The sequence below is a fragment of the Epinephelus lanceolatus genome, chromosome 15, assembly GCF_041903045.1.
Source record: "Epinephelus lanceolatus isolate andai-2023 chromosome 15, ASM4190304v1, whole genome shotgun sequence".
NCBI classification, from domain to species: domain Eukaryota; kingdom Metazoa; phylum Chordata; class Actinopteri; order Perciformes; family Serranidae; genus Epinephelus; species Epinephelus lanceolatus.
The window spans coordinates 44425923-44441071 of NC_135748.1; the positions used below are offsets into that span (position 1 = coordinate 44425923).

At 44.7% G+C, this 15149-nt stretch overlaps 1 protein-coding gene across 3 annotated transcripts in view; it reads left to right on the forward strand.

Moving 5' to 3' along the window:
* The first annotated feature begins 12348 nt into the window (after window positions 1-12348).
* Window positions 12349-15149, forward strand: part of exoc3l4 (exocyst complex component 3-like 4) — a 51741-nt gene continuing 48940 nt past the window's right edge. For 2 of the 3 annotated variants that reach the window (XM_078175398.1, XM_078175399.1), the window contains exons 1-2: window positions 12383-12540; window positions 13965-14214. In XM_078175398.1, the coding sequence (XP_078031524.1) occupies window positions 14001-14214 (214 nt within the window). In that variant the 5' untranslated portion in view covers window positions 12383-12540; window positions 13965-14000. The other variant, XM_033643369.2, reaches the window with a different exon arrangement.

Consider the following 15149-nt stretch of genomic DNA (forward strand, 5'->3'; position numbering starts at 1 on the left):
TCTCTGGTAAGCCATTATCATGCGCCGCCGTATTTCATAGGAATACGTATTCCTGTCCGTGTCTGTGACCGCCGTTTCTTTTCTGCTCCTGGTTGAAATCTGTACTCTCACACAGCGTGCTGAATGATTTATTTTGCCCACACAAAACTATTTTTAGTTGCAAATGCGAGTGCGGTGACAGAGTAAAATATGGCCACACTGACGACATTTTACTCCGTCACCGCACGCTGTTTGATTACGCCATCAAACCATGCTGCTATTATTCGGCCTTGCTTTTCACTTATTCCACCGAATACCGAATGTGTGTTTTTTTGCAATATTCGGCCGAATATAAAATAAATGTTTTGAAGGAGCAGCAGCGGCGGCAATAATTCAGCGTCACGCCGCTGTAGCGGAAACACTGCAGTTAATAGGTATTTTTCGATCAATCACACGTCCTCATTCTTAGCAAACTGTATTATATTAGCTGATAACGCACTTTCTACTGCTGACGTTATGTGGCATTAAATGGGCTAACTTAACGCTAACCAGCAGGAGCGATAACATTACGTAATGTTACATGTAACGATCAAAACAGCTGATGGACAACTTATATGTCTTCATCTGATATGTCTAAATATTACTCAACCACATACAAGCCGTCACGTTGCTAAAATAATTCACAATTTACTCACATTTGTATGGTTGTGGCTGTGGCCTGCCCATTTTGCAACCAACTTTTTCTTCTTTTCTCTTTTGTCCTGTTCGCGGCAAGGAAGTGACGATCGATGACGTCACGTTACGTTGCATCTTGGGTAATTTGAGTGTGAGTAGTAAGGTCATGATGTATACTCAACATTTCTGGCGAATCTAGTATGCATCTGGGAACTCAAAATCGCATACTGTGCAGTGTAAACACATTACATACTCAGAGTTAGTATGAGTAGTAGGTAAGTATGCGGTTTCGAACAGACCCATGGTCTCATCACAGTCTGATCACGGTCTCATCATGATCACATCATGGTCTTATCACGGTCACATCACGGTCTCATCATGGTCTCATCATGATCACATCATGGTCTCATCACAGTCTCATCATGGTCTCATCATGATCACATCATGGTCTCATCACAGTCTCATCATGGTCTCATCATGATCACATCATGGTCTCATCATGGTCACATCACGATCTCATCATGGTCTCATCACAGTCTCATCACGGTCTCATCATGGTCACATGGTCTCATCATGGTCTCATCACGGCCACATCACAGTCACATGTCTCATCATGGTCACATGGTCTCATCACGGTCTCATCACAGTCACATCATGGTCTCATCATGTTCTCATCACGGTCTCATCACAGTCTCATCACGGTCTCATCATGGTCACATGGTCTCATCATGGTCACATGGTCTCATCACGGTCACATCACGGTCTCATCATGGTCTCATCACAGTCTCATCACGGTCTCATCATGGTCACATCACGGTCTCATCATGGTCTCATCACGGCCACATCACGGTCACATGTCTCATCATGGTCACATGGTCTCATCACGTTCTCATCACAATCACATCATGGTCTCATCATGTTCTCATGACGGTCTCATCACAGTCTCATCATGGTCTCATCATGGTCACATGGTCTCATCACGGTCACATCACGGTCTCATCATGTTCTCATCACGGTCTCATCACAGTCTCATCACGGTCTCATCATGGTCACATGGTCTCATCATGGTCACATGGTCTCATCACGGTCACATCACGGTCTCATCATGGTCTCATCACAGTCTCATCACGGTCTCATCATGGTCACATCACGGTCTCATCATGGTCTCATCACGGCCACATCACGGTCACATGTCTCATCATGGTCACATGGTCTCATCACGTTCTCATCACAATCACATCATGGTCTCATCATGTTCTCATGACGGTCTCATCACAGTCTCATCATGGTCTCATCATGGTCACATGGTCTCATCACGGTCACATCACGGTCTCATCATGGTCTCATCACGGTCTCATCACAGTCTCATCATGGTCTCATCATGGTCTCATCATGGTCACATGGTCTCATCACAGTCACATCACAGTCTCATCACAGTCACATCACGGTCTCATCACGGTCTCATCATGGTCTCATCACGGTCTCATCACAGTCTCATCATGGTCACATGGTCTCATCATGGTCTCATCACGGTCTCATCACAGCCACATCATGGTCTCATCAAGGTCTCATCACGGTCTCATCACGGTCTCATCATGGCCTCATCAAGGTCTCATCACAGTCTCATCACAGTCTCATCATGGTCTCATCACAGTCTCATCACGGTCTCATCATGGTCACATGGTCTCATCATGGTCACAAGGTCTCATCATGGTCTCATCACGGTCTCATCACAGTCTCATCACGGTCTCATCATGGTCACATCACGGTCTCATCATGGTCTCATCATGGTCACATGGTCTCATCACAGTCACATCATGGTCTCATCACGGTCTCATCACAGTCACATCACGGTCTCATCACGGTCTCATCATGGTCTCATCACGGTCTCATCACAGTCTCATCATGGTCACATGGTCTCATCAAGGTCTCATCACGGTCTCATCATGGTCTCATCATGGTCTCATCACAGTCTCATCATGGTCACATGGTCTCATCATGGTCTCATCACGGTCTCATCACAGCCACATCATGGTCTCATCAAGGTCTCATCACAGTCTCATCACGGTCTCATCATGGTCTCATCACGGTCTCATCACAGTCTCATCACAGTCTCATCATGGTCTCATCACAGTCTCATCACGGTCTCATCATGGTCACATGGTCTCATCATTGTCACATGGTCTCATCATGGTCTCATCACGGTCTCATCACAGTCTCATCACGGTCTCATCATGGTCACATCACGGTCTCATCATGGTCTCATCACGGCCACATCACGGTCACATGTCTCATCATGGTCACATGGTCTCATCACGGTCTCATCACAGTCTAATCACGGTCTCATCATGGTCACATGGTCTCATCATGGTCACATGGTCTCATCACGGTCACATCACGGTCTCATCATGGTCTCATCACAGTCTCATCACGGTCTCATCATGGTCACATCACGGTCTCATCATGGTCTCATCACAGCCACATCACGGTCACATGTCTCATCATGGTCACATAGTCTCATCACGGTCTCATCATGTTCTCATCACGGTCTCATCACAGTCTCATCATGGTCTCATCATGGTCACATGGTCTCATCACGGTCACATCACGGTCTCATCATGGTCTCATCACGGTCTCATCACAGTCTCATCACAGTCTCATCATGGTCTCATCACGGTCTCATCATGGTCACATCACGGTCTCATCATGGTCTCATCACGGCCACATCACAGTCACATGTCTCATCATGGTCACATGGTCTCATCACGGTCTCATCATGTTCTCATCACGGCCTCATCACAGTCTCATCATGGTCTCATCATGGTCACATGGTCTCATCACGGTCACATCACGGTCTCATCATGGTCTCATCACAGTCTCATCACGGTCTCATCATGGTCACATCACGGTCTCATCATGGTCTCATCACGGCCACATCACGGTCACATGTCTCATCATGGTCACATGGTCTCATCACGGTCTCATCATGTTCTCATCACGGCCTCATCACAGTCTCATCATGGTCTCATCATGGTCACATGGTCTCATCACGGTCACATCACGGTCTCATCATGGTCTCATCACGGTCTCATCACAGTCTCATCACAGTCTCATCACGGCCTCATCACAGTCTCATCATGGTCTCATCATGGTCACATGGTCTCATCACGGTCACATCACGGTCTCATCATGGTCTCATCACAGTCTCATCACGGTCTCATCATGGTCACATCACGGTCTCATCATGGTCTCATCACGGCCACATCACGGTCACATGTCTCATCATGGTCACATGGTCTCATCACGGTCTCATCATGTTCTCATCACGGCCTCATCACAGTCTCATCATGGTCTCATCATGGTCACATGGTCTCATCACGGTCACATCACGGTCTCATCATGGTCTCATCACGGTCTCATCACAGTCTCATCACAGTCTCATCACGGTCTCATCATGGTCTCATCATGGTCACATGGTCTCATCACAGTCACATCATGGTCTCATCATGGTCTCATCACGGTCTCATCACGGTCTCATCATGGTCTCATCACGGTCTCATCATGGTCACATGGTCTCATTACAGTCTCATCATGGTCTCATCACGGTCTCATCACAGCCACATCATGGTCTCATCAAGGTCTCATCACGGTCTCATCAAGGTCTCATCGCAGTCTCATCACAGCCACATGATGGTCTCATCAAGGTCTCATCACAGTCTCATCATGGTCTCATCAAGGTCTCATCACAGTCTCATCATGGTCTCATCATGGTCACATGGTCTCATCACAGTCACATCACGGTCTCATCATGGTCTCATCACGGTCTCATCACAGTCACATCACGGTCTCATCACGGTCTCATCATGGTCTCATCACGGTCTCATCATGGTCACATGGTCTCATTACAGTCTCATCATGGTCTCATCACGGTCTCATCACAGTCTCATCAAGGTCTCATCACAGCCACATCATGGTCTCATTAAGGTCTCATCACAGTCTCATCACGGTCTCATCATGGTCTCATCACGGTCTCATCACAGTCTCATCATGGTCTCATCATGGTCTCATCACGGTCTCATCATGGTCTCATCATGGTCACATGGTCTCATCACAGTCACATCACGGTCTCATCATTGTCTCATCACGGTCTCATCATAGTCACATCACGGTCTCATCACGGTCTCATCATGGTCTCATCACGGTCTCATCATGGTCACAGGGTCTCATTACAGTCTCATCATGGTCTCATCACAGCCACATCATGGTCTCATCACGGTTTCATCATGGTCTCATCACGGTCTCATCAAGGTCTCATCACAGTCTCATCAAGGTCTCATCACAGCCACATCATGGTCTCATCAAGGTCTCATCACAGTCTCATCACGGTCTCATCATGGTCTCATCACAGTCTAATCACGGTCTCATCATGGTCTCATCAAGGTCTCATCACAGTCTCATCATGGTGTCATCACGGCCACATCATGGTCTCATCATGGTGTCATCACAGCCACATGAGGACTTCAGCAGTAAAGGGTTTAGGGTTATAGGACTGGGTTTAGGATCAGGATTTGGGGTCAGGGTATATTCGGGGCATGATGTGGATTATAATCCTGAGGACTGCAGCAGTACAGGGTTTGTATCTGTGTGATTGTCTGTGACAGCCCGCTTCACAGCTGGAACACCTGGTCCTCGGGGACAGGGCCATCAAGCCACAGGGGCGCAGGTTATTTTGGGAACCACTGAGAAGGAAGTGCTCATTTTCGCTGCTATCCAACCAACCACAGCCCTGCCCCCCCCCCCCCCCCCCCAACCTCTGCCGTCACTCAATTAGCTTTCAGCGGCAGAGAATAAAGGAAGTGGTCAGACGAAATCCTTTAAAAAGGGGTTTATTCATCGCAGCCAAGAGCGGCGAGTGTCTCTGTGAGTGTGTGATAAAAATACATCTGAGACTGAAGGTGCGTTTGATGTTTGCTCCACACCGCAGCAACGAAGCGGCTTGACCTTTAAACTGGGAACCTTTGAAAGCAGAGCTGTGATGTCACATGTCACTTAGATTCAGTGAATCCAACAAACGACACAATGTTTATATACACTTATACATATTTACACTGTCTACTGATATATACACTGTGCATTTATATGTGACCTCAGACTGTGTTTCTTAGTGAAACAGTGTGAACAGAGTCACCTGTTGATCCCAGCTGTCACTGAACGCAGCAGAAGCCATGTTAAAGCTGGATTTTCATTATCACAGTGGCAACATATCGATTGTGCAAATTGGGATGAGACTGGGTCAGATTTCTGTCTCATACCTGAGACTGAACCTGTTGGGTATCAGGAGGTTTACTGTATATCTGAACCTGTTGTTGTTGTTCTTCACATATTAAACATGAAAATGACTCTGAGTGTTTGTGTCTCTGCAGTTTCTCTGGACTCACAGCTTTTTCTCTTACTTATGTGACAGTGATCTGAAGCCTGAGCTCAAAGCAGCGATTGTGTCAGAGCGGCTGCCGAGTTAGTACAGAGCATGGACTGTACCAACGTCATTAAACAGGGGGGTTCAGACTATACCATCTTCATTAAAGAGCATGGACTGAACCAGCTTCATTAAAGAGCAGGGTGGAAATTAGCAGCTCGACTGAACCTTCGCCAAAAAGAAGGACGGCGCTGGCTAATCATAGTGACCATATGTCCACAGCTAACATGAAGAAGAATAAAAGGACAGTGATGATAAAACCTTTATCTCATCAGAGGACTGAAATATGTTCACAGCTACTGACAGGATATTTCGTACAGATGTTGGCGACCCCCAGAGGATAAACTCTGATGACTCAGAGATGATCCATGACTTTTCCTCCAGCGCCATTGTGATGTTGACATTGTGGATTTTAGTAAAATGTCTCGACAGCTGTTATTAATGTTAATTATACAACAGTTAGTTCCGGCCCTGCAATCTGATTGGTCGAGAGACAGTGAAACCGTGACGATATTGGAGTACAACATCACGGTTATTTCACTGTGTATGTATCACTCCGCTTAGTGTCAGTTAGGTCAGCAGTTGCGTTGTAGGCTAATTAATTCATCCACTGTCAAACAGCCAAAAATATGGATTTATTTCCTAAAGTAAGTTTTGAATTGAACTATGAATGGTCATCAGAGGAAGATGAGGGAGAGGAGAAGCTGAATCCATCTGAGCACACATCCAGGTTTGTCAGTGTTTCATCAGCGGAGCTCAATGACTTGGAGAAAAGCAACATACTGTCAGATCAGAAGGCAGAGTCGGCTGTGTCTGTAAAGCCACAGTCCACCATGCAGTCACCAGAGACTTATTTCACCGGCTGCACAATTAATGGAAACGTGCAGATAAATGTGTATAAAGAGTAAGTGTCTGGCGCACCATGTCTGCGTTACATAGCAACGGTGACAGCGGAGTCCTGAGGGAACTATTTTTGTTGGCAGAAGACAAATAAAATGCTTAAATTATCTATTTTGTCCTCATTTTTCAACATTTCTTAATCAGCCTTGCTTATTTAACTGTTGAACTGTTGTATAAAAGCAATATCACACTCAAGCTCATGATGTTATACTCATATATCGTCACAGCTGTTGATGACTGAATCACAGCCGTGGCGATATATGAGTATAACATCACGAGCTCGAGTGTGATATTGCTTTTATATATTTCACATGTTCATGTTCCCCTCAGGATGAACCACAAGAACTCTGCTGACCATGACTGTGCACCTGTGGCACCACCATCAGGTGACAGATGTAATTTTTCTGTGAGGATGCTGCTAAAAAACAAATGGTGTTTCAGACATCCGCCGACGTGGATCCGTCTGTCCTCTGGTCCTCTGGTCCTAACACTAGGACATGATGATGTCTGAACCAGAACAAAGTTCTCCAGGTGTGCGACCAGGTGTCAGATCGGATTTCTGTGTCCGGACATCATCAACCTATCTGCACAGTTGCTATGGAAACCACGATAAGTACAAAGCTACACTTTCCAACACAGAGGCTTGAGTAACAGAGGGTTCATCATTTCAACGTCCACATTGTCTCCTATGACAGAACAAGTGTTCGGAGGACCAGACAAAGACAGCCAACAGTTTAATGTGGCGTCTGTCCACCTACAGACACATGGCGCTCCGACGGACACATGGCGCACCGACGGATACGCGGCGCACTGACAGACATGCGGCACTCCACCAGTACCATCATGGATCGGCTCAGTATGTCCATCACTGTGGAGTGACATCATTGACGTGTGTCGTGTTGGAAGAGGTGTAGAAAGATCTGATGTGAACATCCAGAGCGAGGACAGAGACACGTCTGTAGAAATCTGACTGACATGATATTCAGACTCCTCCAGATGTGTTCAGATCTGATCTATTATCGATTATTTATTTATTATTGATTATCTGATGTAGGTCTGATTTATTATTTTACTGACCAAACTTTTTAAAATCGGCCTGAATGAGACAAAAAAAAAAAAAAAAAAAAGATTTGGTGTGACATGTACGTAAAAAACTCACTCTATGTCACACACACACACACAGACACACACACACACACACACACACACACGCGCACACACACACACAAACAGGATATGAAGCAGTTGGTGATGATGTCATTTGCACTGTAAATGTGACTGTAAATGCTGCAGCAGACGTCGGACCTGCTGCTGATGAAGGTGAGGACGAGTCTTCAGCATCATCGTTCCATCATTACCAGAAACAAATGTGTCTCATGTCTCCCTCCAGTGGACGTATCCGGCAGGACAGTCCATGAGACCATGTTGTATGATGCGGAGCTACAGGAGGAGAAGATGGTGGCGTCGTCACTGACTGAGGGTCAGTGTTTGGTTTGTGTGCAGCTCCACATGTCACAGATCATGAGGTGATTAAATCAAAGACAAGAATCTTGTTACAGAAAACAAAAGGTTTCTTTTTCTGGTCGAAGCTTTTGTCCTCAAGACATTTGGACACTTTCACCTCTGAAGGTCTCCAGAAAAAGATGCAGTCCGAGTTTAGAGTCTGATTGTTTTGTTTTTAGGGAGTCAGAGCCGAGAAGGTTGGAAACATCCAGTTTTGTGACACAAGTGAAAAATAGTTTATTCAGTTCTTAACACCACTCAGAGACCCTGAATGCATCACCAGCATCCAAGCTTCATTCTGTTGTGGCGTCTGTTGCAGCGGTGACTGTTCGCAATTAGCTCCGCTTGTTAGCTGCTGAATGGCAGCGGAGCATCGAGTTGTGAGCTGTAATTCAGCAGTAAATAATCAGCCGTGTGTGTCTGACTGTGGATGGTGGAGCAGCTGAATGGATTTGTGGAGTTTGTTAGTTGCAGCGGTGGCTGTTAGCAGCTAGCTCCGCTCGCAGCCTTCACAGCTTCACCCCGCAGGACTCCACTCAGTCCGGACTGGAGAAGGTTTGTGGGTTGATGGTGTTTGACAGGCAGGTAGGAGGCTCAGTTATCTGTGAGTGTAGCTGTGCTGTAAGTAAACAGGCTGAACTCAGATCAGTTTTCTCTGACAGAGATGAAAGTTTAGTTTGAATCACCAACTCTGTGAGAGGACACCAGTTTAAACCTTCAGACTAACATGTTGCACACGAAGAAACAAGTTATGTTTCTGCTTCTTAAAGGGAAATTTCGGTTTATTTCAACCTGTCTCCTATCGTCCTGCATTTGTTTCAAGTGACTAGTGACATAAAAATAATGGTTAGCATGTCAGCCGTTAGCCTAGATACAGCCGGGGCGCCATCAGATCTGTTAAAACGTAAGTGAACGGGCAACCTTCAAGTGCAAAGTTAGTCCACTAAACAAGCTTTTTTTCCACAAAGACTGCCTCATATCGTTAGGATAAATGTCAGAGAACATACAGTACAGGCCAAAAGTTTGGACACACCTTCTCATTCAATGCGTTTTCTTTATTTTCATGACTATTTACATTGTAGATTCTCACTGAAGGCATCAAAACTATGAATGAACACATGTGGAGTTATGTACTTAACAAAAAAAGGTGAAATAACTGAAAACATGTTTTATATTCTAGTTTCTTCAAAATAGCCACCCTTTGCTCTGATTACTGCTTTGCACACTCTTGGCATTCTCTCCATGAGCTTCAAGAGGTAGTCACCTGAAATGGTTTCCACTTCACAGGTGTGCCTTATCAGGGTTAATTAGTGGAATTTCTTGCTTTATCAATGGGGTTGGGACCATCAGTTGTGTTGTGCAGAAGTCAGGTTAATACACAGCCGACAGCCCTATTGGACAACTGTTAAAATTCATATTATGGCAAGAACCAATCAGCTAACTAAAGAAAAACCAGTGGCCATCATTACTTTAAGAAATGAAGGTCAGTCAGTCCGGAAAATTGCAAAAACTTTAAATGTGTCCCCAAGTGGAGTCGCAAAAACCATCAAGCGCTACAACCAAACTGGCACACATGAGGACCGACCCAGGAAAGGAAGACCAAGAGTCACCTCTGCTTCTGAGGATAAGTTCATCCGAGTCACCAGCCTCAGAAATCGCAAGTTAACAGCAGCTCAGATCAGAGACCAGATGAATGCCACACAGAGTTCTAGCAGCAGACCCATCTCTAGAACAACTGTTAAGAGGAGACTGCGCCAATCAGGCCTTCATGGTCAAATAGCTGCTAGGAAACCACTGCTAAGGAGAGGCAACAAGCAGAAGAGATTTGTTTGGGCCAAGAAACACAAGGAATGGACATTAGACCAGTGGAAATCTGTACTTTGGTCTGATGAGTCCAAATTTGAGATCTTTGGTTCCAACCGCCGTGTCTTTGTGAGACGCAGAAAAGGTGAACGGATGGATTCCACATGCCTGGTTCCCACTGTGAAGCATGGAGGAGGAGGTGTGATGGTGTGGGGGTGTTTTGCTGGTGACACTGTTGGGGATTTATTCAAAATTGAAGGCACACTGAACCAGCATGGCTACCACAGCATCCTGCAGCGACATGCCATCCCATCCGGTTTGCGTTTAGTTGGACGATCATTTATTTTTCAACAGGACAATGACCCCAAACACACCTCCAGGCTGTGTAAGGGCTATTTGACCAAGAAGGAGAGTGATGGAGTGCTGCGGCAGATGACCTGGCCTCCACAGTCACCGGACCTGAACCCAATCCAGATGGTTTGGGGTGAGCTGGACCGCAGAGTGAAGGCAAAGGGGCCAACAAGTGCTAAACACCTCTGGGAACTCCTTCAAGACTGTTGGAAAACCATTTCAGGTGACTACCTCTTGAAGCTCATGGAGAGAATGCCAAGAGTGTGCAAAGCAGTAATCAGAGCAAAGGGTGGCTATTTTGAAGAAACTAGAATATAAAACATGTTTTCAGTTATTTCACCTTTTTTTGTTAAGTACATAACTCCACATGTGTTCATTCATAGTTTTGATGCCTTCAGTGAGAATCTACAATGTAAATAGTCATGAAAATAAAGAAAACGCATTGAATGAGAAGGTGTGTCCAAACTTTTGGCCTGTACTGTATAGAAAACGACATGTAAACGTGTTGTCTTACCTTACCGGTGTGCTGCCATGTTTGTTTACCATCTAGCTCTGCTTTCCAAAGCGCTACGCTAACGGCTAACATGCTAACTATTATTTTTATGTCACTAGTCACTTGAAACAAATTTAGGACGATAGGAGATGGGTTGAAATAAACCGAAATTTCCCTTTAACGTGTGTCTGATAAATAAAAACTTCGCTCCAAAGGAATGCTGGTTAGTGTATATTTATTGCAGCATCCGAGTCAGTGCATTTTATTGACATTAAGCGGTCAGCAAAGTAGGACCTTCCCCCCTCACCCTCTCAGTTCATTCATTCATTCACCAGGGGAAGAACAGCTGATTTTATACCTGCTGATGTACCACCACGACGTGACTCCTCCCTGTATGTGACAATATAACAACAAACTAAACACTACTAGCTGCTGGCATTTACATGATCTTATTAGTTATGTGTTAAGAGCATAAATAGAGAGATGTTGAGCTTTTCAAATGAAGATCAGTAAGTGTGTGCTCGTAAATCAGCCCTTAAACCTGTCAAACACTGCTGGAGAAATGACACACATTATTTTATACAACCTGTCACCTGGATTCTGGTTCATGACACATGAATTAGTTTAAAGAGAAAAACATATACAGAAAACATCAGGACTAAATGTTGAATTAAACATGTTGAATTTACGTGAACTAATAAAAATGACTGAAACTAAAAAACATTTTCATCTCAGGACTCCTACTAATCTAACGTAGCTCTCAGAATGAACATGTTTACTCTGCTGGTGTGTGATGGTAGAAATGTTTTTTAAATGTTTTTTAAATGTTCTGCAGTTGTCTTGTATCATTTTGAATGAAGTACTTTTACTAACTGTTACTTTAACTTCAGCAGAGGATCTGAGGACTTCTGTTAGCACTGCTAAATGATTACACCCTTTTCAGTCATGACTCATGACCTTAAGTCTGGAGTTTACAGAGGGTTCTTGAATGCACCACGGTCATATGCTTCATCGGCACATTCCAGGTAAGAAAAATAACCAACCTGTGACCTGATCAGGGTTATTTATACTGAGATGTGATTGAAACAGCTGAGTTCAAAGTGTCAGACTGCTGTGAGTGTCTCTCTCTCACAGTGTAATCATTAACCTCAGAGTTTGATCACAGCAGGAAGAGGAAGGTGAGGAAGGTGAGGAAGGTGATCTTTGTCATGTGGCTGAACCAGGACAAACTGGCTGCTCTGCTTTTGCTCTGCAGACTCAGGAAACCCCCCTTTTCTTTTTATAAGGTGGAGAAAGTGAAAGCAGGTAGAGAGTAGGAGGGACAAGAGTTGACAGAGAGATTTCTACCTGAGCTCGACAGGTAAGGAGACACCTTTCTACTCTCTGTACCTCTGTAATGTAACCTCTGTCTGAACTGAACTTCAGCTGCAGAGACAAGTTTGGATGTGAAACTGAGTCTCTGTCGATGTGCTGCAGGTTATTTAGTGTCAAACACTGTTATCAGGACTTTGGTCTCTGTGCCTGAAGCACGACTTCACAGGTCTGTGTGACGTCCTGTTATATGATCAGAGCTGGACTCAAAGGTTAAAGGGACACATGTTATTGGTGAAATCTGGTTTTGAGCCCTGCAGACAGTTTCTCTCTTTTTAATGTGTTGCATCATGACGTCACTGTAAATGGAGGCTCCAGTCATTTCTCAGAAACGAGGCATAAATGAGATTAAAATCAGTGTCTTGGTTAATAATGAATCATTTTTATTTTCTTACAAACATGTTTGTTTTTAATGTGTAAATCAGCAGTAAAACATTTTTAATAATTCAGTGTGATTTACTGAGGACAGAGTTTAATGTTTGATTTATTTGTAATAAAAAGGTTTTACTTTACTGATCATGAACAGACACGTCGTCTGTGTTAAAATATTTGTTCTTGTGGTCGTTTTAAGGGTCAGATTAATGAACAGGTTTCAGCTCCACCTGAAGATCCTGAAAGTTCAGAGCTGCGTTTTTACTTTCACTTTACTGACTGAAGTTTAGCCTGCAGACGATAACACGGCTTCATGTGTCACAGATCAGCCGGTGGTAAATATTGACTGACTGAATGAAACCTTTATTTAAATAGGGACAAAGTCTCAGTGTTAACATGAACATACAAACACTACTGTAAACATGACAACAACAAATCTTTAAAAAGAAAAAATGATGCTGACAGTTAATTTACAGGAAACACAGAAGAAAACAAACAGAAACGTTTCTAACATACATCACGTGTGTTCGCGGTCAGAGTTCATGGGTAGAAAACATGAAGGCTCTGTAGCTGTCTGTGCACGTTTGTGCACGTTTACAGCCTCTGGAGGGTTTTTAGAGTTTTTAGAGGTCTGAGGACAGAGGACAAAGGGTTGGAGGACAGAGGGCCAGAGGACAGAGGGTCTGAGGACAAAGGGTCTGAGGACAAAAGGTCTGAGGACAGAGGGTCTGAGGACAGAGGGATGTTGTCTGCTGTAACGACAACACTTTATGTCAGACATACAGACTGGGACGTCCTGAGTGGGGACAAATCTGCTGTTAAGTGGTTGGGTTCAGTCTGTAGCTGCTGTGACATCACATTTCCTGTTTCTGTGTCTCTGTGTTGACATGAACACGCTGTGTCAGGTGGAGCGTTTACCTGTAAACAGAAATGTCTCCACCTGAAACCTGAGACCTGAAACCACACCCTCCTGCTGAGTGTGCCAGTCTCTGAGAGGACCCGACAGAGACAGATGGTAACGTCTGATCTGTCTCATCACAGGTGGAGGTAATTAAACGCCATCAGACGTCACACAAGATGGACAAATCTCCAGAAAACCCTGAGGAGGACACGGTGTCCCTGAAGAGCAATGGAGAGAAGTCGAGCAATGGCAGTGCGAAGCTGGGCATGCTTCAGTCATTTAGAACAAGCATTCGACGGGTCGCAGAGAAGAGTCTGCTGTCGTCTGGACGCAAAGGGTCGAAGGTCACGACTGCAGACGAGTCGAGGTTACAGGTGCCTCCGTCACCCAGTGAGTATCTGAGATCTGCCATCAGGTAGCAGCAGGTGATTCTTCCTCTCAAGGTCAGACGCAGAGAAAAGACAGCGAGCTCTTTGTTCCATGTTTTTTAAGTGTAGAACCAGGAAGTGACATAATCACGCAGTGTCTCAACTTCCTGTCTGACTGAGACGTGTCACTGAACATATATACGTCACAACAGAAGAAATCTGTGTCTTTGTTTTTCTCCTTAAATTAGTCACTGCCTACATTTCCCACAATCCCCTTTACTACACCCTCCAGGACACCTGTGTCAGCCTGTTCCTGTCAGGTGTGTGTGTGTGTGTGTGTGTGTGTGTGTGTGTAGAGTTCAGAGAGAGCAGGAAAAGGCAAGCTCAGGTGAACTTGAGTGAAACAAACCTGTTCTGTGGAGATTCTCAGGAACGTGTGAACGTGTAATCATGTGAACGTGTGAACGTGTGAACATGTGTACGTGTGAACGTGTGAACTTTCTGCTCCAGCTGGTTCAATCTGATAAAATACCAAAAACACCAAACACTCCGACCTCAGCGCCGCGTCTCTGACACTTCCTGTTCCTGTGTTGGAAGGTTTAAACTGCTGATCTGATCAAAACAAGTTTTATTATTTTCAGGTGATCAGACGGACTGAAAACACGAAGACATGATGATTTTTTTTTTTTTTTATCATTTAAAGTGTTTTATTTTTCTTCAAACAAAATGTACAGAATGAACAACCACAAATAAAAAAACAAAACAACAACAAATGCACCAGCATAGCATAAGCCACAGCACCTCCCACTCCCACAGCACGACACCCCACATGACATATATGAAGGCTTTCTTTTACATAACGCTGTCTAATGATCTCCACCCCTAATGAACTCGCGGAAGCTACCCCACATTTCAGTGAATTTAGACACAGAATCATTTAGCATTTAGCTAGCATCA